The sequence below is a fragment of the Trichechus manatus genome, unplaced genomic scaffold (assembly GCF_000243295.1).
Source record: "Trichechus manatus latirostris isolate Lorelei unplaced genomic scaffold, TriManLat1.0 scaffold00037, whole genome shotgun sequence".
Classification (NCBI taxonomy): Eukaryota; Metazoa; Chordata; class Mammalia; order Sirenia; family Trichechidae; genus Trichechus; species Trichechus manatus.
Genome location: NW_004443973.1, coordinates 15,182,047 through 15,204,009, shown reverse-complemented (window position 1 = coordinate 15,204,009; position 21,963 = coordinate 15,182,047). Strand labels below are relative to the sequence as shown.

The 21,963-nt window shown below is 40.5% G+C and overlaps 1 protein-coding gene across 1 annotated transcript in view; it reads left to right on the top strand.

Annotated features, from left to right (window-relative positions):
• The window catches only part of DHRS9 (dehydrogenase/reductase 9), a 41,276-nt gene extending 23,561 nt beyond the window's left edge, over positions 1-17,715 (top strand). Inside the window, exons 2-6 of the mRNA XM_004375543.3 lie at positions 5,161-5,239; positions 5,620-6,002; positions 9,728-9,986; positions 13,280-13,443; positions 16,220-17,715. Of these exons, the coding sequence (XP_004375600.1) occupies positions 5,690-6,002; positions 9,728-9,986; positions 13,280-13,443; positions 16,220-16,443 (960 nt within the window). The 5' untranslated portion in view covers positions 5,161-5,239; positions 5,620-5,689 and the 3' untranslated portion in view covers positions 16,444-17,715. The remainder of the gene's footprint in view (positions 1-5,160; positions 5,240-5,619; positions 6,003-9,727; positions 9,987-13,279; positions 13,444-16,219) is intronic.
• The last annotated feature ends 4,248 nt before the right edge of the window (positions 17,716-21,963 follow it).

Genomic DNA, 21,963 nt, shown 5'->3' with positions numbered 1-21,963 from the left:
GTCACATAACAATGTATGTATAAATTTTTGTATGGGAAAAATAAAAAAAAGAATAGAAGCTTCTCTTGATTCACGTAGCCGCAGGGGCTGGCGAAGCCAAGATCGGCAGGTCAGAGAGCAGGCCTCCTGCTCACAGGCTGTGAAGATTGACAGATCCCAACATCAGCAGATAAGCTGATCGATCAAGTCCCAAGAACCAGACGTCAGACGAACAGGAGGCAGCCGCAGGATCCAGAGTGAGAAAAAAGCCAGAACATCTGCTTATATTTGGATGCAGGCCACATCCCCAAGGAAACTCCCTTTCAATTGGTTGGCTACTCACAGCAGATTCCATCATGGGAGTGGTCACATATAAACACTGAGAATCATGACCTAGCCAAGTTGACACACAATCTTAGCCATCACAGTTGCTAAATTGTGATTTTCTAATCCCATCTTTCCTTCTACATTTATTAGTAGCCATTCTACCCTATGAAAAAGCTTTCCCTCCATCCTCATTTATTTCTTCTTTTATTTATTTATATCAGGATGAATTCATGGATTCATATTTTATTCAAATCCATTATTATCATTATTTGTTTTAATGCTCAGATTGCCCCCATACTTGGCCAGTGGGAGCCCTTCAAGCTAGTGCCTCTGTACTTTTGATATGTCCCCAACATTCTTTAGCACTTCCTTACTGTGTAGCACAAGATGTTCCAAGTTCTTCTTGTACTTTCCCAACCCCAGTCCTGAAATTAGTTTTTCCAGAGAGCCTTGATTCCTTTTAGCAGAAAATAATATTTAGAAATCAGGATCTGAGCCATTTGGTGTGTCCATTGACACTGGAGTGTCATTGCTTCTTGTTCATCAGTTAGATTTAGAAAGTTATTTATTTCCAAATCTACCTTTCCACATTAAAAACCATAAGTTCATACTGATTCCTCCAGTTTAATCCAACTCCACAAGGTTCATTCTAGCTTCCCCCTTTCCACATTTGTTACTCCCCTCTCTGACACTGTGAAACCTGGTTTCCATTATCTACAATATATTTACTTATTTTCTCAATCAGGCAATTTGACTTTTTTGGGTTGTTTGTTTTCTAGTTATAATGAAGACATAGATTTTATGTGGTTTTATTTATCTTGTTGAACTGTTTATTTTTTGAGATGTTCTAGGAAATTTGGATTTATATAATTGTCATTGCCACAGCTAACTCAGAATTGAGAATAATTTTTGAATGCATGAAATACAATACATAGAATGACAAAGGAAACCCACTATGTCAAAATATATTCAAAATATTTGCGATATTGCTTCTTTATGAACACAATAAATAACAAAAGTGTGGCAGGTATAATAACCGCCATAATTTTGAAGCAATGATGAGTATAAACCATATTTTGAGATATCTGCAAAAACTGTAATGTAACATAAAAATGCTTGTGATTACTACAGGTGACAAAATCACAGGTTCTGCAAATGCTTCTGTGGTTTATTGTTACTTTCATAATTTACCCAAAAACCAAAAATCCAAACCCATTACCATCGAGTCAATTCTGACTCACAGAGACCCTATAGGACAAGTAGAGCTGCCCCATAAGGTTTCCAAGGAGCAGCTGGTGGATTCCAACTGCTGACCTTTTGGTTCACAGCCAAGTTCTTAACCACTGTGGCACCAGGGCTCCTTCATATTTTAAAGGTGTGCTAAATCGCAGTTACAGTTAAAAGAAAATAAAGATGTACTCTTTTCCCAGTTAACTGTGCAAACCCTGAATTCTCAAAGATCTATGGGACCTCTTTTGCCTGAGGTCCCATAGACACCCAAATTAGCCATCCAACTACAGGCAGGCCCCTTGGCCCTAGTAATCCTTTTTTATACACAAGACACAGAACCTACCTTCCTTGTTGCTTCCCTCACCCAATCCCTTGCCCATTGTCTCTCCCCCTGGGAACTTCTGCTAGAAGTCATTGTACTCGAATAGAAAAAGCCGTGAGGGGAGATGACCCTGCAGCAACAGTCATTACAGATGGAGATGTTGCTTTTGGCCAGTGGACTTTTATCCCAGGCTTCAGCACCCGTGGGCCAATGGCAATGTGCTGGCTCTTTCAGCTCAGAATGGATGCTGCTCAGCTCCAGTTCAGTGTGCAAGCACTCCAGTCCCCACTGCCTCCCTCTCCTGGTCTTCACCATGGTGGGCACAGGAATCCCCCAGAGGCAGTATAATGGAGTGGGAAGAGAATTATGTTCAAATGCCAGATCCTCCAATTACTACCTATGTAGCTGTCTTAGTTATCTAGTGCTGCTATAACAGAAATACCACAAGCGGATGGCTTTGACAAACAGAAATTTATTTTCTTGAAGTTTAGGAGGCTAGAAGTCCGAATTCAGAGCACCAGCTCCATGGAAAGTTCTTCTCTCTCTTGTTGGCTCTGGGGGAAGGTCCTTGTCATCAATCTTCCCCTGGTCTGGGAGCTTCTCAGCACAAGGACCCTGGGTCCAAAGGATGCACTCTGCTCCTCACTCTTCTTTCTTGGTGGTAGGAGGACCCACTCCTCTCTACTTGCTTCTCTCTTTTATATCTCAAAAGAGATTGACTGAAGATACAACCTAGTCCTGTGGATTGTGTCCTGCCTCATTAACACAACCGCCTCTAATCCTACTCATCAACATCATAGAGGGTAGGATTTACAACACATAGGATAATAATATCAGATCCACGAATGGAGGATAACCACACAATACCTGGAATTATGGTCTAGCCAAGTTGACACACATTTTAGGGGGACACAATTCAATCCATAACAGTGGCCTTATGCAAATCACTTTATTTTTTTAAGCCTATTCCTTCTTCTATAACCAGACCAGTTGCTGTTGAGACACTATGTGTGTCCCAGTAAAACTGTGCTCCGTAGGATTTTTAATAGCTGATTTTTTGGGAAGTAGATCATCAGGTCTTCTTTCCAAGACACCTCTAACTTTTTGGTTAGCAGCTGGACACATTAACAGTTTGCACCACCCTGGGACTCCCCATCTATAAAATAAGACCAACAATATGCCCACTCTAACTCACAAGCTTGTTGAGAGGGTTGAATGGACTTAAACGTAAAACGGAGCCCTAGTGGCACAGTGGTTAAAAGCTCAGGCTGCTAATCCAAAGGTCAACAGTTCAAACTACCAGCTGCTCCTTGGAAACTCTATGGGGCAGTTCTATTATGTCCTATAGAGTTACCATGAATCAGAATCGACTCAACGGCAATCGTTTTTTTTGGTATATATAAAAGTGCAGTGTGGAGTGCTTTACAAATGTAAGACATCATCATCACAGCATGATTATTACTGCTACCTTCATGCTTGCCTCTGCCTTAACATGACCACATAAAAAGCTTCCACTTTCTGCTCTGGCGAACATAAACCTCATGAATATGGAGTTTGGATTGCAATAAGGGCTATGAAATCCATACCTATATTCAGGGAATATATTAAACTGTTATTTAATAACCATTTACTGAGAAGTCCATACTTGAACAAATCACTAAGCTAGTTGAATTTATAAGTCCGTAGTTTTCTTAAAATAGCTAAACATAATTTTGCAAGAGATGGTTACACCAGACCCCTGCCCACATAATTATACATTTTAAATGTATTTGAGAATGGGAAATTCTGCTACATGGATATTAATGTGCAACAATTCAATAAGTCCCACAAGTTTTTAAGCTATGGAGACCTCAAAGTTGTCTAAAAGTTGACTGCTTTAGAAATAATCACAGTTATACCACAAGAATTAATTAATTTCTCCAAACCTACCATATCTTAATATTTCCCTCTGACCTAGTTTTTATTAATTGACATTCCTTTACCCTTTCTCTCTTTAACTATAGATCTTTTGGGGGGGAAAAAAGATAAAAGCAGAGTACCAGATTTCCTTGACAAAGACAATATATTAAAATGAAGCATTTGTTATCTGAAATAGTCTATTCCTTACATAGTAGCAGAGTTATATACATAGTTCTGTTTTTATGTTTATATCCCTTATCACAGATATATATAGAAAAAAAACTAGAAGAAAATGAACCAAATATTAAGTCTAATGTGATAATCATACTTTCTTCAAATTTTTTGCCATCGTTAAATTTTTGTTTACCTTGAACGTAAGTTACTTTCACAAGCAGAAAAAAAAAGGACTAAAAACATCATTCAAAGGAAAAAAATAGACAATAATTTTAAGAATACAAATTCTAAACTAAGTTTATAAAATTACTTGGCCTTGCATATACTTTTTGATCAAGGTTTCCATGAGCAGCCATGAAGGCAGTATTCCCAAGGTCTGAGCTTCAACTCAGGGCCAGTCAATTGTTCTGTATGAGGCACTCAAGGTTCTCTTGACCCTTAGGGTGGGTCAGGATCAAGGGTGAAGATATTATGTGGACACAAAAAAAATGAGAACACTTTCTGGGTGATGAGGGAAGGAAATGAGCCAACAGGGGCCAGGGCTGCTCTTGCGTGAGAAGGGGCCTGATGAGCTCCATTTGGGGGCCGCTGTGCAGCTGTGAGTTAGGCAGGACCGAATCACAAGGATGGTCAGACCTAAGGCAGTCTCAGGCGCACAGCCTCAGTGCACGCTCAGGCAAATGCTCTCAGGGTCCTGTTCACTTCTACTACTGCTCTTCCCAGGCCACCGGGACCCATGGACAGAGTGAGATATGCTGAGTGAAAATGCAGGTGCAGCCTTCTGAGGAAAGGAGAAAGGAGCTCTTCACCTGCTTGATTTTAGCCCTAGGCTGCCTCTAGCCCTGACAAAATTAGTTTTCCAGGTGGTTCTGTGGCACTCGTGGTCAAGCATCATGGTTTTAAAGTGTAAATTTGCTTTACTTTGTGCTCTGTACGTGTAATTATTTTTATCATAGACAAGGTGTCCAGAAAGGATCGAATTTGAGGATTCTGCATTTGGTTTGGGATACTGTGTCTTGGTCATCATCTCTCTCTCTCTCTATGTCTTCCCATTGTCCTCACCCTCCCTCCCTGCACTCACTGGTCATCTTGCACCTTAATACTCTCCACATTGAGTTACAACGGTCTCAGAGTTGGGTTGAAGGATGACATGAACCTATTTAAAATAAGAAAATGAAAAGCAAGTTGGAAATATTTTCTTAGTGGTAACACTCTCCTTTTCCCAACAGTCTGAAAATAATTAGAAGTCTGGCAGAACAATTAGATTTTGAGCTTATCCTGGGCATGGATTTCATGAAGTAGCCAAAGGTAAGATTTTACCATGAGAGTCTGTCTTTGAGATATATTAATTCATACATCAGATTGTCATTATACCACACAACACCAAATGCCCACATTAACCCAATAACCTACTTCAACTTTGAGATGGGTCCTCCCTCCCTCTCTTCTGAATACATCTTAATTTCTCTGAGTACTGCTTGTTTAGATTTTGCATTTCTTTAGAGGAGCTGTTTAGCATTAAATGGCCAGCTTCCCTGTGAACAGCCATGTAAGAGTTACTGCTTTTTTTTAATTTCGCATTCATCCGCTCAAAATGCATTAAGATATCTCAAGTTCATCAACCCTGGATTGTCTTGGTAGTTCTAATTTGATTTTTTTTTTTTTTTTTCCTAATTTTGAACACTCAGGATCAGGACACCATCTTCTTTTATGGTATGAGAAAAGAGTGCCCTTGTCATATACAGAAAGAAAAAAAAAATGTTGTTTTTGTTGTTAGCCCTCCTAATCCTGTGTGGTTTTCTGTGGAATTACAAAAGACAACTAAAGATTGCAGACATCACGGATAAGTACATTTTCATCACTGGGTGTGACACGGGCTTTGGAAACTTGGCAGCCAGAACTTTCGATAAAAAAGGATTTCACGTAATTGCTGCCTGTCTGACTGAATCGGGATCAACAGCTTTAAAGGCAGAAACCTCAGGCAGGCTTCACACGGTGCTTCTGGATGTAACTGACCCAGAGAAAGTCAAGAAGACTGCCCAGTGGGTGAAGAACCAAGTTGGGGAGAAAGGTGAGTGATGTCAGAGGGTAGCCAATGCTGAGTAAAATGTGTTCAGATTTTAAATGACCTTTCAAGAACATGCCTCCTAAATACCAGCTGTGTACTTCTTCAGTCTTAGGGGGGCTTCTGAGTCGTGACAGGTCTCAGGCTCTCTGTGTGCATGTAAGACACAGCCAAAGTAATCCACAGTCTTAAGTCCCGGTGGGTGAATTTAGAACCAAGGTGAAGGTATTGACTTTCCCTGCTCTTCTCAGTGAGGTACTATGTTGTTAGGTGCCGTCAAGTCCGTTTCGACTCATAGTGACCCTTTGTACAACAGAACGAAACACTGCCTGGTCCTGCAAAATCCTCACAATCATTGCTATGTTTGAGCCCATTGTGGCAGCCATCTCTTTGACAGTTTTCCTGTCTTTCACTGACCCTCTACTTCTACTAAGCATGATGTCCTTCTCCAGGGACTTGTCCCTCCTGATAACATGTCCAAAGTAAGACAAAGTCTCACCATCTTCACCTCTAAGGAGCATTCTGGTTGTGCTTCTTCCAAGACAGATGTATTTGTTCTTCTGGGAGTCCGTGGTGTATTCAGTATTCTTCATCAACACCATAATAGAAGGCATCAGTTCTTCTTCAGTCTTCCCTATTCATTGTCCAGATTTCACATGCATACGAGGCGATTGAAAATTCCATGGCTTGGTCAGGCATACCTTAGTCCTCAAAGTGACATCTTTGCTTTTTAACACTTAAAGAGGCCTTTTGCAGCAGATTTTTGCCATATGCAATGCGTCGTTTGTTCTTTTGACTGCTGTTTCCATGGGCGTTGTTCGTGGATCCAAGTAAAATGAAATCATTGACAACTTCAATATTTTCTCCATTTATCATGATGTTGCTTATTAGTCCAGTCGAGAGGATTTTTTGTTTTCTTTATGTTGAGGTGTAATCCATACCAAAGGCTGTAGTCTTTGATCTTCATCAGTAAGTGCTTCAAGTCCTCTTCACTTTCAGCAAGCTAAGGTTGTGTCATCTGTATACGGAAAGTTCTTAATGAGACTTTCTCTGATTCTGATGCCCTATTCTTCTTCATATAACCCAGTTTCTCAGAGTATTTGCTCAGACTGAATAAGTATGGTGAAAGAATACAACCCTGACACACACCTTTCCCGATTTTAAACTATGCAGTACCCCCTTGTTCTATTCAAACGACTGCCTCTAAGGTCTATGTACAGGTTCCTCATGAGCACACTTAAGTGTTCTGGAATGCACATTTTTCACAATGTAATCCATAATTTGTTAAGATCTACACAATTGAATGCCTTTGTGTATTCAACAAAACATAGATAAATATCTTTCTGGTATTCTCTGCTTTCAGCTAAGACCTGACGTCAGCGATGATATCCCTGGTTCCACATTCTCTTCTGAATCCAGCTTGAATTTCTGGCATCTCCCTGCCAATATGCTGCTTCAACCACTTTTGAATGAGCTTCAGCAAAATATTACTTGCATGTGGTATTAATGATATTGTTCAATAATTTCCACATTCTGTTGCATCACCTTTCTTTGGAATGGGCACAGATATGGCTCTCTTCCAGTTGGTTGGTCAGGTAACTGTTTTCCAAATTTTTTGGCATAGACGAATGAGCACTGCTAGCGCTGCATCCGCTTGTTGAAACATCGCAATTGGTATTCCGTCAGTTCCTGGAGCCTTGTTTTTCATCAGTGCCTTCAGTGCAGCTTGGATGTCTTCCTTCAGTACCATTGGTTCTTGATCTTATGCTACCTCCTGAAATGGTTGAACATCGACCAATTCTTTTTGGTACAACGACTCTCTGTATTCCTTTCATCTTCTTTTGATGCTTCCTGTGTCTTTCAATATTTTGCCCGTAGAATCCTTCAATATTGCAACTCGAGTCTTGAATTTTTTTCTTCAGTTCTGTCAGCTTGAGAAATGCCTAGCATGTTCTTCCCTTTTGATTTTCTAACTAAAGTTCTTTGCACATGTTATTATAATGCTTTGTCTTCTTGAACCACTCTTTGAAATCTTCTGTTCAGCTTTTTTACTTCATCATTTCTTCTGTTTGCTTTAGCTGCTTTACATTCAAAAGCAAGTTTCAGAGTCTCTTTTGTCATCCAAATTGTCAGTCTCCAAATGGTCTTTTCTTTCTTTTCTATCTTTTTAATGACCATTTGCTTTCTTCATGTATGACGTCCTTGACGTCATCCCACAAATGGTCTAGTCTTCGGACATTAATGTTCAATGTGTCAAATCTATTCTTGAGATGGTCTCCAAATTCAGGTGGAATATACTCAAGTTCGTAGTTTGGCTCTCGTGAACTTGTTTTAATTTTCTTTAGCTTCAGCTTGAACTTGCATAAGAGCAATTGATGGTCTGTTCCCACAGTTGGCCCCTGGCCTTGTTCTGACTGATGATATTGAGCTTCTCCATGGTGTCTTTCCACAGATGTAGCCAATTTGATTCCTGTGTATGCCATCTGGTAAGATCCACATGTATAATTAACATTTATGTTGTTGAAAAGGTATTTGCAATGATTAAGTCATTGGTCTTGCAAAATTCTATCATGCGATCTCCGGAGTCATTTCTATCACCAAGGCTATATTTTCCAACTACCAATCCTTCTTTGTTTCCAACTTTTGCATTCCAGTCACCAGTAATTATCAATGCATCTTACTTACATATTTGATCAAATTCAGTTTGCAGAAGTTGGTAAACATCTTCAATTTCTTCATCTTTGGCATTAGTGGTTGGTGCATAAATTCGAATAATAGTCGTATTAACTGGTCTTCCCTGTAAGTGAATGCATATTATCCTATACCGGCCACAAATGCTGCAAAGTTACTTGGGGATAAAATTTACAGAATATTAGAACAGTCTCCAAATTGTCAGCTAGATACCTGGGATCCTTATCTCACTACAAAATGGCTCCAGAGTTCACATATTGTCATAGGAAAAGATCATCATCTGAGAAATTGAGTATAAGTGTCTTAGATAGTGGTGGTACAGTAAGCATTAGAGACCCACTCTGCATTATGTTCTGATAAATAGTTGCATTCTGAACTAGATGACTTTATTGGCTTTGAATGAAATTTGGAATATTCTCATGGATGAAGATATTTGGGGCACAAAGAAAAAAAATGTATATGATCTTTCCGTTCACATCTTCATCATATAGTTGAGACTCTGAACCTCAAAAGCAATGGTTTCATAAGGCTCCAGATAATTTTAATGTTTCCAAACACTTTTAACAAAAGGTTTCCCATCATGCAAAAGTTGAGTGAATGATCTTTTTTTTTAACCAAAAATAAACATGAAGTAGGTCAATGTTGTTCTTTGTCCATATAGAGCATCTTATAAATATTCTCTGGCTGTCACATCTGGCAAGGTGGGTAAAATAGACCAATGACGTCTGAGATTAAAAAGCAGAAAGTCTCAGTCAGAGAACTAGTATTTGGCATTCAGAACCAGAAATAGAATAACAGCAAGTTGGCTTCCAGTAACAGAACTTCAGCACTTACTTCAGTTTAGCCTCTCACACTCTCTACTATCCTTTCTCCAAACTGCAAAGGATTTCAAAGCAGGAGTATAATGAGAGGGCGGAAATAGCACCACTGTGTAAAGCAGGGGTTGAATTTCCATATAATTTGAACACACATAATCATGTGTGTTCATGATGGGCAGGCCAACCTCCACCACCCCGCCTCCTTTCCTTCCTCTGTTCTAGGTCTCTGGGGTCTGATCAACAATGCTGGTGTTCTCGGAGTGCTAGCTCCCACTGACTGGCTGACTGTGGAGGACTACAGAGAACCTATTGAAGTGAACCTGTTTGGACTCATCAATGTGACATTACGTATGCTTCCCTTGGTGAAAAAAGCTCGAGGGAGAGTTATCAATGTCTCCAGCATCGGAGGCCGGCTTGCATTAGGTGGAGGGGGATATACTCCATCCAAATATGCTGTGGAAGGATTCAATGACAGCTTAAGGTAAAGCAAGTTTGCTGACACTTTCCTCCATCATCTCCATTCTGCTGCTAGGCCCAAGCAGTGAATATTTTATCAGGCTTAAAATTTTCACTTGATTCTTCTTTATAACTCTTATCTTTTCCTGAAGCTTTCTAACTTCCTACTCACTCGAGTGTTTTCCCTTATGTTTTGGAACATTTTTATAACAGCTGCTTTAAAGGACTTTGATAATCCCAACATCTGTGTCACCTCAGCATTGGCATTTGTTGATTGAGCAAGTTGAGATTCTCCTGGTTCTTTGTATGCCACGTAATTTTGGATGGTATGCTGAAGTATTATGAGACAATGGGTCTTGTTTAAATTCTATTGAGAAAGTTGATTTTTTTGTGTTAGAAAAAAAACAGGTTATCTTCAGCTCCAAGACTTCTGTAGGTTGTGATTCCAATGTTTGTTCAGTTTTCGAAGTCTTACTGTGCTATTCGGATCTGTCCCTCACGTGCACCAAACAGTAGCCAGTCTGGGATATGGAACATGGCTTATCTCATAGTTTGGTTCTCTAAGTCAGATCCATGCATTCACATGTGGAATTCCTAAATAATTCTATGGAATCACTTTCCTGAGCTCCTCCCTCTTCACAATCTCCCTAGCTCTTTCTGGTTCCCTGGGACTCCCCTCCAGCCAAAAAGCTCGTGTTTAGTCACTCTGCTCTGCCAACTACTTCCCCCAACTGTACTCATTATGGGACCAGGCGGTGGGAGAAAGAGAGAAACAAAAAGCAACATAGTTTCTTTCCATCCTTTTAGGACCAACTCAATGGCAATGGGTTTGGTTTGGTTTTTTAGTGTAGTATCTGAGAGCTAACAACAGCAGGGGAACTTCTACCCCATAGAACAGAAGGGACAAGGAGACAGGAAAATTTCCAGAACCAAGAGATATAGAGGCTGTCACCTTCAGTCGAGGGTTGAAATTAACCAGTGTTGAACCCACAGGGGGAATAACTAGCCCAACCTCTTTCTCTTCCCTCCCTCTGTCTGATCTACTGCCTGTACTCCCAATTGACTGTACCCAACAGAAGCCAGAATATAGTTAAAATACAGGTCAGCTTCCCAGGGTATAGAGTAGGCAGAAGAGCGGAGAAAGGGTCTGGAGGAACAAATAAAAGATATCGAGCTAAGTGGGGTTGTGATAGGCAAGAGAGAAGACAAAATTAGATATAATTTTTCCCTTCCACTCATTTGTTTATTTAACTAGTGTTTGTCAAAGGTGCATGTTAGAGTTTAGGTTTTAAACCATGATTTTATGGTTAGTTCACTAATAAAAAATTAGATTATTCCACTGAGATAAATAAAGACAGAATAACTCCATTTTACAATTTGATCAGATTGCCAGGTTTGATTCTCCCAGGAAATAAACACAATAATGCTAGAGCAGTGTTCTCAAACATTAGTGTGCATTTGAACCACCTGCGTATCTTGTTGAACTGCAGCTTCTGATTCAGTTGATTGGGGTAGAGCCTGAGATTCTGCATTTCTAACAAGCGCCCAAAAAACAAACAAACCAAACCCATTGCTGTCCAGCAGATTCCAACTCATAGTGACCCTATAGGACAAGGTAGAACTGCCCCATACGGTTTCCAGGAGAGACTGGTGGATTCAAACTGCTGACCTTTTGGTTAGCAGCCAAGCTCTTAACCACTATGCTGCCAGGGCTTCAACAAGCACACAGGTGATGCCAATAGTCCAGGGATAGATCACATTTTGAGTAGCAAGGCCAGGGGGAAACTCCACTAGTCTCCTTGGTTCCCCCCAGTTACTCTATAAGCAGCAGTATTATAATAATATATAAATATACTTAAAGATTTACTCTAGTTGCTTATAAAGAGATTTCAACTAAAGGGTTTGTGAGATTCTGTTTGCAGTGCAGCTGTTCCATGTGTGAAGGCAATGAATAAAGAGTTTTTATTTCTTTCTAAATCATGGAACTGGTACTGGAAAGGAGCCCTGGTAGCACAGTGGTTAAGAGCTCAGCAGCTAACCAAAAGTTGGCAGTTCAAATCCACCAGCCGCTCCTTGGAAACCCTCTAGGGAGTTCTACTCTGTCCTATAGGGTCGCTATGAGTCAGAATCAACTTGACAGCTAGGGGTTTGGTGCTGGAAATGGTATTATGCATGCAGGCCAAGGTCCTGTGGCAGCCCTAGAATTTTTGTATATAGGGGCTTAGGGGCAGCAGTCTGGCTGGGACAAGGTTGCAACTCTTTAAAGTTGTATTTACCTAACAAGCATACGGGCTTTACTTACCTTATAAGCTTAGTTGTGTGGCTTAAAGCCATTTATCTCTAGATTATATGTTATTTTCTGAGTGGGAGACAAGTCTTCTCAATTCTACCCCCCCGCCCCAGCATCGTTACTTTCAAGATCCTAAGAAGACCAGACTACAAGCAAGTAAAATACAATTAAATTTGGAAGTAACCTTTTTTTTTTTTTTTTTTAAATGCAAGCAACACACCTTTCAAAATCTCTCCAGGTCAAGCTAGTACGTATTTTTTAGTAAAATACACTTCAAATTACCCAGTAGGTATGTTGCTAGAAAAAAAGAAAGTGAGATAAATTAAATCATAGTTTAAGTTGACTAAAAAATATTTTTTAAACATTTATGGTAAAGATTTTGATAAAATGAACAATTACTTCCTTATATATTCCAGGTGGGAATACGAACTAAATTTAGGAAATGATGATTCATATCCTGGTTTGCTTTAAAGAAAGGGGTACCATTATTCCTCTAAAACCTTAATGCCCAGTAAATGAATAGATTCTTGGTTTTTTGCAGCAATATGATGAAAGTGCTTGCTGGATGGCATAGGTAGCTGGTCAAATCAGGGTTGTCACACTGTGTCCTTTAGCATATAATCATGTGTGCTGCAATCTCCTGATGTTCCTAGAATGGAGATAAACTTGTCCTTCCAGGATAATTATTAGTCCGTTTCACCATAAGATACTTTGAGTACTAAGAAGAAACCTGTCCTTAATCTGAGTCCTCTTTGATTTAGTGAGACAGCATGGCCTAGGGAGAAGAACAGTGGCCTGAGGGTGGGTCCACCCAGATCCCTTTCCTATTTTGCCACTAACCAGCCCTCACTTCACCACCCAGAACTTCAGTTTCTTCATCTTCAAAATAAGAGGTAGAACAAGATACTCCTTCCAATGCATCCAATTCTGTGATTCCACGAAAACATTCATAAGAAAATAGTTACCCAAATTGCAAGTATTCTTCTAATAAATCTGGATTAAGCGTCTCCAATGGGTTCTTTTCACAGACGGGACATGAAAGCTTTTGGTGTTCATGTCTCATGCATTGAACCAGGATTATTCCAGACAGGATTGTCAGATCCAATAAAGGTAAATGAAAAAAAACGGGCCATTTGGAAGCATCTGTCTCCAGACATCAGACAACAATATGGAGAAGGTTACATTGAAAAAAGTGAGTTTCTGGGTGGACCTGGGGACTTTTAGGGTACAATGTCCTAGACTGCACAGAGGAAATGCAATCATAAATGATAAAACAAGGTCCCCAAAGTAATGCACCAATAGGGAGCCTAAGTATGGATCAAGATTCCCCACTATTCCAATGCCATCTATTGCTTCTCCAAGTGTTTATAAACATTTATTGGACATTTACTAAGTGCCACATTCTACTTTATACACTCTATGAATTATATCATTTACTCTTCAAAAGAACTGTTGGAATAGTGAGCAGAGACTTAGAAAGGTGAAGTGTTCTACCAAGGTTACACAACTCCTCCTGGTCATGCCAGGGCCTGAACCCAGGCAGGCTGACTCAAGACCCACGATCTTCACCTTTACACATACCTCCTCTTTTGATAAGCACCAACCACACTCTTAACATTGTTCAAGCTTTGCGGAGCTTCCAAAAGATAGAGAAGGCTCAGACTCTGACTCTCAATTCGATTACAATCTAATTGACAACAAAACATAACCAAGTGAGACTATAAAAAGTGAGAGGTAACATAAGCCAGGGGATTGGGTCAGGCATAGAGAAATAATAATAAAGATTAGATAATGATGACTAACGTATACTGAACATTTACCATGTAATGATCACCATTCTAAGAACTTTACATGGACTCTCTCATTTAAAACCCCCAAATAAGCCTATAAAGTAGATACTATTATTACCCCCATTTTATAGAAACAGAAGCCCAGAGAAGTAACTTGTCTGAAGTTGCACAGCTATAGAGCTACATTTGAACCCAGGTAGCCTGACTTTAGCATTGATCCATATTCTGGTCCACTGCACTACCATGAAGGAGCCTTGGTGGCAAACAGTTAAGCGCTTGGCTGCTAACTGAAAGGTTGGTAGTTCTAGCCCATCCAGTGGCTCCTCAGGAGAAAGACTTGACAATCTGCTCTCATACAGATTACAGCCTAGAAAACCCCATGGGGCAGTTGTACTCTGTCACATGAGGTTGCTGTGAGTCAAAACTCAACTCAATGACCCCTAACAACAGCAACAGCATTACAATGTGAACGAGGCATAAAGACCCTAATCAAACATCCTGTGTCAAGCCCCTGCTTCTGCCTCAAACTTCCTGGCCCTGTTAAAGTGCATTAGATATTTCTCAAACACTTACTGAGCTCCTGCTTTGAGCTAAACAGGGCCCCACCTAACTTTGGGTCACTCAGTCCATCCAAATTGTTACCTTAGGGTTGCTAAGTTTCCATTGCTGGTTGGTAAAACAGTCAACTGTGGCAAGGTTCTAGGCTAGAAGTTCTCTAGGGGGGGCTGAGAGGAAAGTCAGATATACCATTATTCCTCTAAAACGTTAATACCCAGCAAATGAGTAAATTTTTGTTTTTGAAAATGGGGAGTTTTAAAAAACAGCTGACTATTCCACCTGTCCCCACCACTACACAGAGAGAGAGAGAGATGCACACACAATGTGTATCAGCTAGAATGTCTGGTTTGACAAACCTCCCCAGATCTCTGTGAAACACTGCTGCCATTAAATGCTGTTTCTCACTCACCGATTTTGAAGGTTCTAAGTAGATTCAGTCTAAGACTGATTAAGACTTCAGAAACAAAATCCCTCATTTAAAAGGGCTTTCTTTTTTGATATTGACATTGACACTTTTAAAAATACCTATGAATATTTCACCAACTTTCTTCTCAAAATTATTGTTGACATGGTCCTAGGTTCAGGAGGTCTGTCTGGGAAGTACCAAAAGGCGTGGAGTCTAATTTTGCACGGGTTGTTCTTATTAGAGTTTTCCAAGTCAGGACTTGGACATCAGCCAGACTCACAGTCCCAAAGTAGACTACAAATTTAAGGTCAACTTTCATTTCCCAGGCTGGGGTTTTCGTTTAAAATAGTCCCTGAGACATATTAGGTAACCTTCTTAATTAGACTCTTTGGAAAATTTGTGGCTACCAGGGCCTAAAGTTAAAAAAGGAGGATTAAAAATCATAAATTTTTCCTTGAGAAGACACCACTCAGGCATGTTTTAAGAGCATATGAGGAATGCTCCAAGCCATTACCAACCCCTTTATAAAATACCTACTGTTTTAAAAATACCTGAAAGACGTATCATTTGCCTGAGAACTGGAATTTGTTGACCTTCCTCAGTCAGGGTGTTTGGAGTGATTATCTCTCTATTCATTGAATTATAGAGGCATTATGGTATATAAGTGCACTCATACCCACCCCATTCCACCCCCTACACACACACACAAGCACACGTACACACCCACATTTCCTATAAACCGAGTACGCCCATAAAACCGAATCAGGAATCAAACCTATAACTTCCTAAGCCAGGGGCCTCAAGAACTTTATGAAGTATCTTTCTCTCGTTGCTTTAAAGCAGTGCTTCTCAAAGTTTGTGCCTCAGACCAGTAGCATCAGTTTCACCTGGAAACTTATTAGGAATGCAAATTCTTGGGCCCTTCCCCAGACCTACTGAATCAGAAACTCTCAAGTTGAGGCCAAATAATCTGTGTTTTAAAAACATTATTCTCCTAAGGGATTCTACTGCCTATTTGAGGTTGAGAACCACTGATACAAAGAAAGCACTGCTGCATCTTTTACTGAGGAATAGGTTAAAAACCATGACAATGTGCCTGAATTATAATGCCAAATTAAATTCCCTCATATACATCCTCTCCTTCCCACCCTACCTTCACACTCTCCTTTTCCTCTTCTTCCAAAGAGTAAATGTGCTTTTGTTTCTTTGTATAGGTCTAGAAAAACTGAAAGACTCTACATCCTTTGAGAACGTGGACCTCTCCCTGGTGGTAGAGTGCATGGACCATGCTTTAACAAGTCTCTTCCCTAAGACACATTATGCTGCTGGAAAAGATGCCAAGATTTTCTGGATACCTCTGTCTCACATGCCAGCAGTTTTGCAAGACTTTGTATTGTTGAGACAGAAAGTAAAGCTGGCTAATCCTAACGCAGTGTGACTCAGCTGACCAGGAATGCCTGCCCCAGGCTATGAGATTGACTGATTTCAAGGTCGTGCTCATTTTCAATCCCATTCCTTATCTACTCCAGCCTGGACTCACTTAGAAAACCATGCTTCTTTTGATAAATAAAGGAACCCCACCATCAGTGGTGATTTCCCAGAGTCCTTTCTCAAGCTTTCTTTGAAAGAAGGGCAGGCATAACATGTCACATGGACAAGACCTGCCCAATATTTAGGCTTTGCCTGCTTGGTATGACGTAAGAGATCGAAAGACTTTTCCTCCAAAATGATCTTCACCACTGGCATACCCCACACCTGTAGTCCCCACCATTTAGAGCAACTCCTTTGAGTTAGAATTGACTCTACAGCAATGGAGAGCAACTCCTTAAATGTTAAATATTTTTCCCTTAGCAAAATATTAAGAAATTAAGTAGAAAACTTTCATAAGTGGATTAGACTTATTCTGCTATCTTGCTGAAAATAAGGCTCTGAAGGACTGGAACTCTGTTCTGGTAAGCTTTGATGAGGATAGGAAAAGGATGGGTAATGAAGCATTAGGAGACACTGGTACAAGTTAAGGAGCAGTAGAAAAACACTGGGTAGACTGCAAGTAGGAGGGGAGAAAAAGAGAGCAGGAAGAGGGCTAAGAGAAAGACATAGTTATGAAAGCAGAGGTAGGGAGACTCCAAGACAGCAAGCCTTCTACTCTATGGGGAGCTATAAAGGATAGACATCTTTTTCAAGGCCACTGTGAACACTGATGCACACACAGATGTCTGGTGGAAGATGGGAATAATACAGTAACAGGATACCAACCATTCCAGAGAAGCAAAAATATAGAGTATTTATGTTTATTCTGGTGATTGTAAAAATAACAAGTGCCAGAATATCTGGTACAACTCATACTCGAGATGGTTGGAAATCTTTCATTTGAGGTGTCTCTGAAGCCCCATGAAAATAAGAAACTAAATTAAAAGCTCTCTTTAGCCTACAGTGCAATTAGGCCTGCTCCTTGCTCATATTCATGGCTCTAAAGTGGATTGACCCTGGACTCACACCTCCTCCAAAGGGAGAAGTTCCCTAAATGGATGTTTCCCCAGATCCTAGTACCCAGTATCACCCTCAAAGTTTCATTGAATATTTATGTGAAGCAGCCTGGACTGTCAGAACTCACTTGTCCTTTTTGCATCAATGAAGAAGATTAGAACCAAAGACTCAAGGGAGCAATTAGTCCAAATGACTAATGGACCACATGAACCACAGCCTACAAGACCCCGAGACCTGAAGAACTAGATGGTGCCTGGCTACCACTACTGACTGCTCTGACTGGGATCACAACAGAAGGTCCTAGACAGAGCAGGAGGAAAATGTAGAACAAAAAGTCAAAATCACAAAAAAGACCAGACTTATTGGTCTGACAGAGACGGGAGGAACCCCTGAGACTATGGCCCTAAGACACTCTTCTGATCTGGAACTGAAGCATTCTTGGAGATCACCTTTCAGTAAAACAATAGACAAGCCAATAAAATAAACAATAACACCCAAGAGGGACTTGTTCCTTAGAACAATAGGTTACACAAGGTCAAAAGGACAACATTTGCCCAGAAGCAAAGATGAGAAAGCAGGAAGGGGTAGAAAATCCAGAGGAAGGAAAACAGGGAACCCAGGGTAGAAATGAGGAGAGCGCTGACACGTTGTGGGGAATGCAGCCAATGCTATGGAATGCTTTCTGTACAAACTATCGAATGGGAAACTAATCAGCTCTGTAAACTTCCACCTAAATCACCATTAAAAAATTTTTAAAAGATTAGGGTTTCACAAATACTATGTTTGCTTATGGTTTTTTTCTTTTTTTCTTTTTTTTCCCAATAAAGAGAAGTGGTGCTCTGAGTACTATGGGGAGGTAACAGGGTGGACAGTCCTAATTACTGTGGCTAGGTAGGATAGCCCTGGTGACGCTAATGAGAGAAATAAGGGGATCTTTGCTGAAACAAGGTGAGGGCCTCCCATCAATACCAGGCTGCAATCTAGTAAAAGACTAGTAAGTGACCAGACTTTCCAGTTTGGTTGGAAGAGGTCATCTAGCCAGCATCTGTCTCACAGAGACACTTCCACTAACAACGTCCCAATATAACTTTCTGCTTCAATGCCACCAAAGAATAAGTAGGCCACCACCTGCCAATCTTACTGTTGATTGGCTCTAGTTATTAGACTGTTCTTTATTATTTTTGAGCCAAAATCTGTAAGTGGGAGGGAGAAGAGGGGAGAAAGGGCCGCTGTTCCTGCTACCATCATAATAATAATTCACATTCATTGAGCCTTTACAACAAGCCAGAAACCACTCAGAGTGCTGTACATGCATCTTCTCACATAGTATTCACAACGTTTACACAATAGTCATTTTTATTATCCCATTTTACAGATGAGGAACAAGATACCCAAGATTTTTTTTGGCTCTAATAATTCATGATTTCTAAATTCCACCTTGGTAAAATGTTAGTTCTCAAAAATTTTGAATAATTAAACAATGAATTTTATAATCCAAAATACTTTCTTAACATTCTTACTGGAACTCTGGAGCTATCATAAATGAGAAATTTTAAAACTGTAAGTGTCAAAAGCTTAAGACAAGCCTCCTGGCCAGTGATTCACATGTCCTTGGTCCCCGGAGAGAAATGATGGACAAGCATATTCAGGCTCTTCTCGTTTTCCCACTCACTCTCCACTTCCTGCTGCAAACACCCTTCTAAGAAGTATGGCTTTTTTCGCAAAATGTTCATCCCATATATTACAAATTCCAGTGCTCCTTTCTGAATGAAATAAATAAAACAAGGTGAGAATAACACTCTTGTCAGGAAGTCCTCCTAAGGACTCAAGTCTTCTATAGACTCCTTCCCGGCAACTCCTTCACACCTGCAAGTGGAATGGAATCGGATTTGAGTCCTGGGCCCCAGGTGAAATTTTTTTTTTTTAATTGTGCTTTAGATAAAAGTTTACAGAGCAAATTAGTTTCTCTTTAAGCAATTAATACACATATTGTTTTGTGACATTGGTCGCCAACCCTACGACATGTCAACACTCCCCCCTTCTCGACCTTGAGATCCCCATTACCAGTTTTCCTGTCCCCTCCTGCCTTCTCGTCTTTCCCCAGGGCTAGTGTGCCCACTTAGTCTCGTTTTGTTTTATGGGTCTGTCTAATCTTCGGCTGAAGGGTGAACCTCAGGAGTGACTTCGTTACTGAGCTATAAGGGTGTCTGGGAGCCATTTTCTTGGGGTTTCTCCAGTCTCTGTCACAGCAGTAAGTCTGGTCTCTTTTTTTTGTGTGTGAGTTAGAATTTTGTTCTACATTTTTCTCTAGTTCTGTCTGGGACCCTCTATTGTGATCCCTGTCAGAGCAGTTGGTGATGGTAGCCGAGCACCATCTAGTTGTGCTAGACTCAGTCTGGTGGAAGCTGTGGTAGTTGTGGTTCATTAGTCCTTTGGACTAATCTTTCCCTTGTGTCTTTGGTTTCTTCATTCTCCCTTGCTCCAGACAGGGTGGGACCAGATGAACATTTTTATCACTGATTTACAGGAAGGCACAAAGGCGTCCATCAGGCGAATACATAAACCGGTGGGCATGGCAACCCCATGTATGTCAGAGTTGAACTGTGCTCCAAAGAATTTTCAATGAATGGCTGATTTTTCAGCAGTAGATCACCAGGTCTTTCTTCCGAGGCACCGTCGGGTAGACTCAAACTTCCAGCCTTTCAGCTAATAGCCAAGTGTGTTAATCGTTTACTATCCAGGGACTCCAGTGAATACATAAGAAGATAGAATCTTCTGAAATGCTTCTGTGAGTGCTAACTATGGGCTAACAAGATGAAATTAAATAGGGGAAGACGCAGGGTTCTGCTTAGTTTCCCAAAAAAAGTAAGCCTGGAATTCAGAGCCACATTGTGAAAATGGTGTAGACGTGTTATTCAGTAATCAGTTCAAAGTGAGTTAATGGGGTGACGTAGCAGCCTTCCCAAGGGGGAAAAACAGAAAATGATGCTTTGATATTGGTGGTTTAAATTTTAAAATTACAGACGATAAAGTAATGGAGGTGATGACCCTGTCTACTCTCAGCTCCTCAGAGCGCTGGTAAAATTTTGCCTTCACTATTGAGCCGTAGATAGAGAGGGTGGCCGAGAGATCAAGCTTATCCAAAGTCCAGTCTATTTGGGGAAGAGCTGGAGAACCTGGGCTTGTTTACACGGAAGAGGAGCCTGAAGGGAGATGTGAAACAGGAATTAAATTCTTCTGAGTGGCACACAATGGTAGACAGACGTAGTTGATAGACAAGCACAGGAGGGATAGCTCTTGGGGTGGAGATGCTGGAGAAGGGACTCAAGCAATATGGGGTCAGAGTTTCTGACTTGGTTGACATTTGAGGATTCTCACAAACCTAAGACACTATAATTGGGAGGGGAAGGGCTTTCCTCAGATAAGTTACCTGCCAGTATATAGATCATTAAGAATTTCCAGTCTCTCAAACCTGAGGAAGCAACAAGCCAAATGTCTCTCACACCCTTTCTCACAGAGCTGAAATTTTATTTCTTCAAGACTTGAGAGCTTGCCTTAGCTTTCTGCTAAGGAGAAAGTAGAGTAATTCTTAAAGGGGAAGTAATAGACATCAGGATACATTTGGGCTAAATTTCAGACCTTGCCCAGACCTAGCCTGGTTGTTAGCACAGGGAAAGGGAGGCTGGAAGGATTCCTTGAGTCCCCAGGTAACCTTCCACCTGTTTGTGCAATTGCCAGAAACATGTGTTCATTTTTTAAATTAGGTGTTATACATGGATATATATAAACAAGAAAACAAATGAGTAAATAAATAAAACTATATAAAGGGTATACTGGGAAAAGTTAGCCTTCCTCCCACGCCAGACCTCTAGTCCCTAGTTAGGAGTTTCTACACACCTGTCCTTCTCCATATGTGTAGATAAATATGTTGTTATTGTTTGCTGTCAAGTTGGCCCTGCCTCAGGCTACCCTATGTCAATAGAACAAAACACTGTCCAGTCCTGTGCCATCCCAGGGATCAGTTGTAGATCGTACTGTTGTGATCTGTAGGGTTTTCACTGGCTGATTTTTCAGAAGTAGATCACCAGGCCTGTCTTCCTAATCTGTCATAGTCTGGAAGCACCACTGAAACTTGTACAGCATCATAGCAACACGTGGTGGCGGCTACACACGAAGTGCATTATCTGGGAATGGAATCCAGTCTCCTGCGTGGAAGGCAAAATTTCTCCTACTCAACAACCTCTGCTTTCATAGATAAATATAGATGTATAGCTATCCTTCTTACATCCTTTTTTACACAAATGTTAGTAGTACTAGACCCTACACACTTTTTTATATCTTATCCTATAAAATGTTCAAATTTGAATGCACAAAAGATTAAAAAGCCTTTAAAAAAAATGCTTACAGCTTCCTTTCTACTCAGGCCCAGTTAGGCAATAGACAGTTATGATTCCATCAGTTTTCCTTCTTC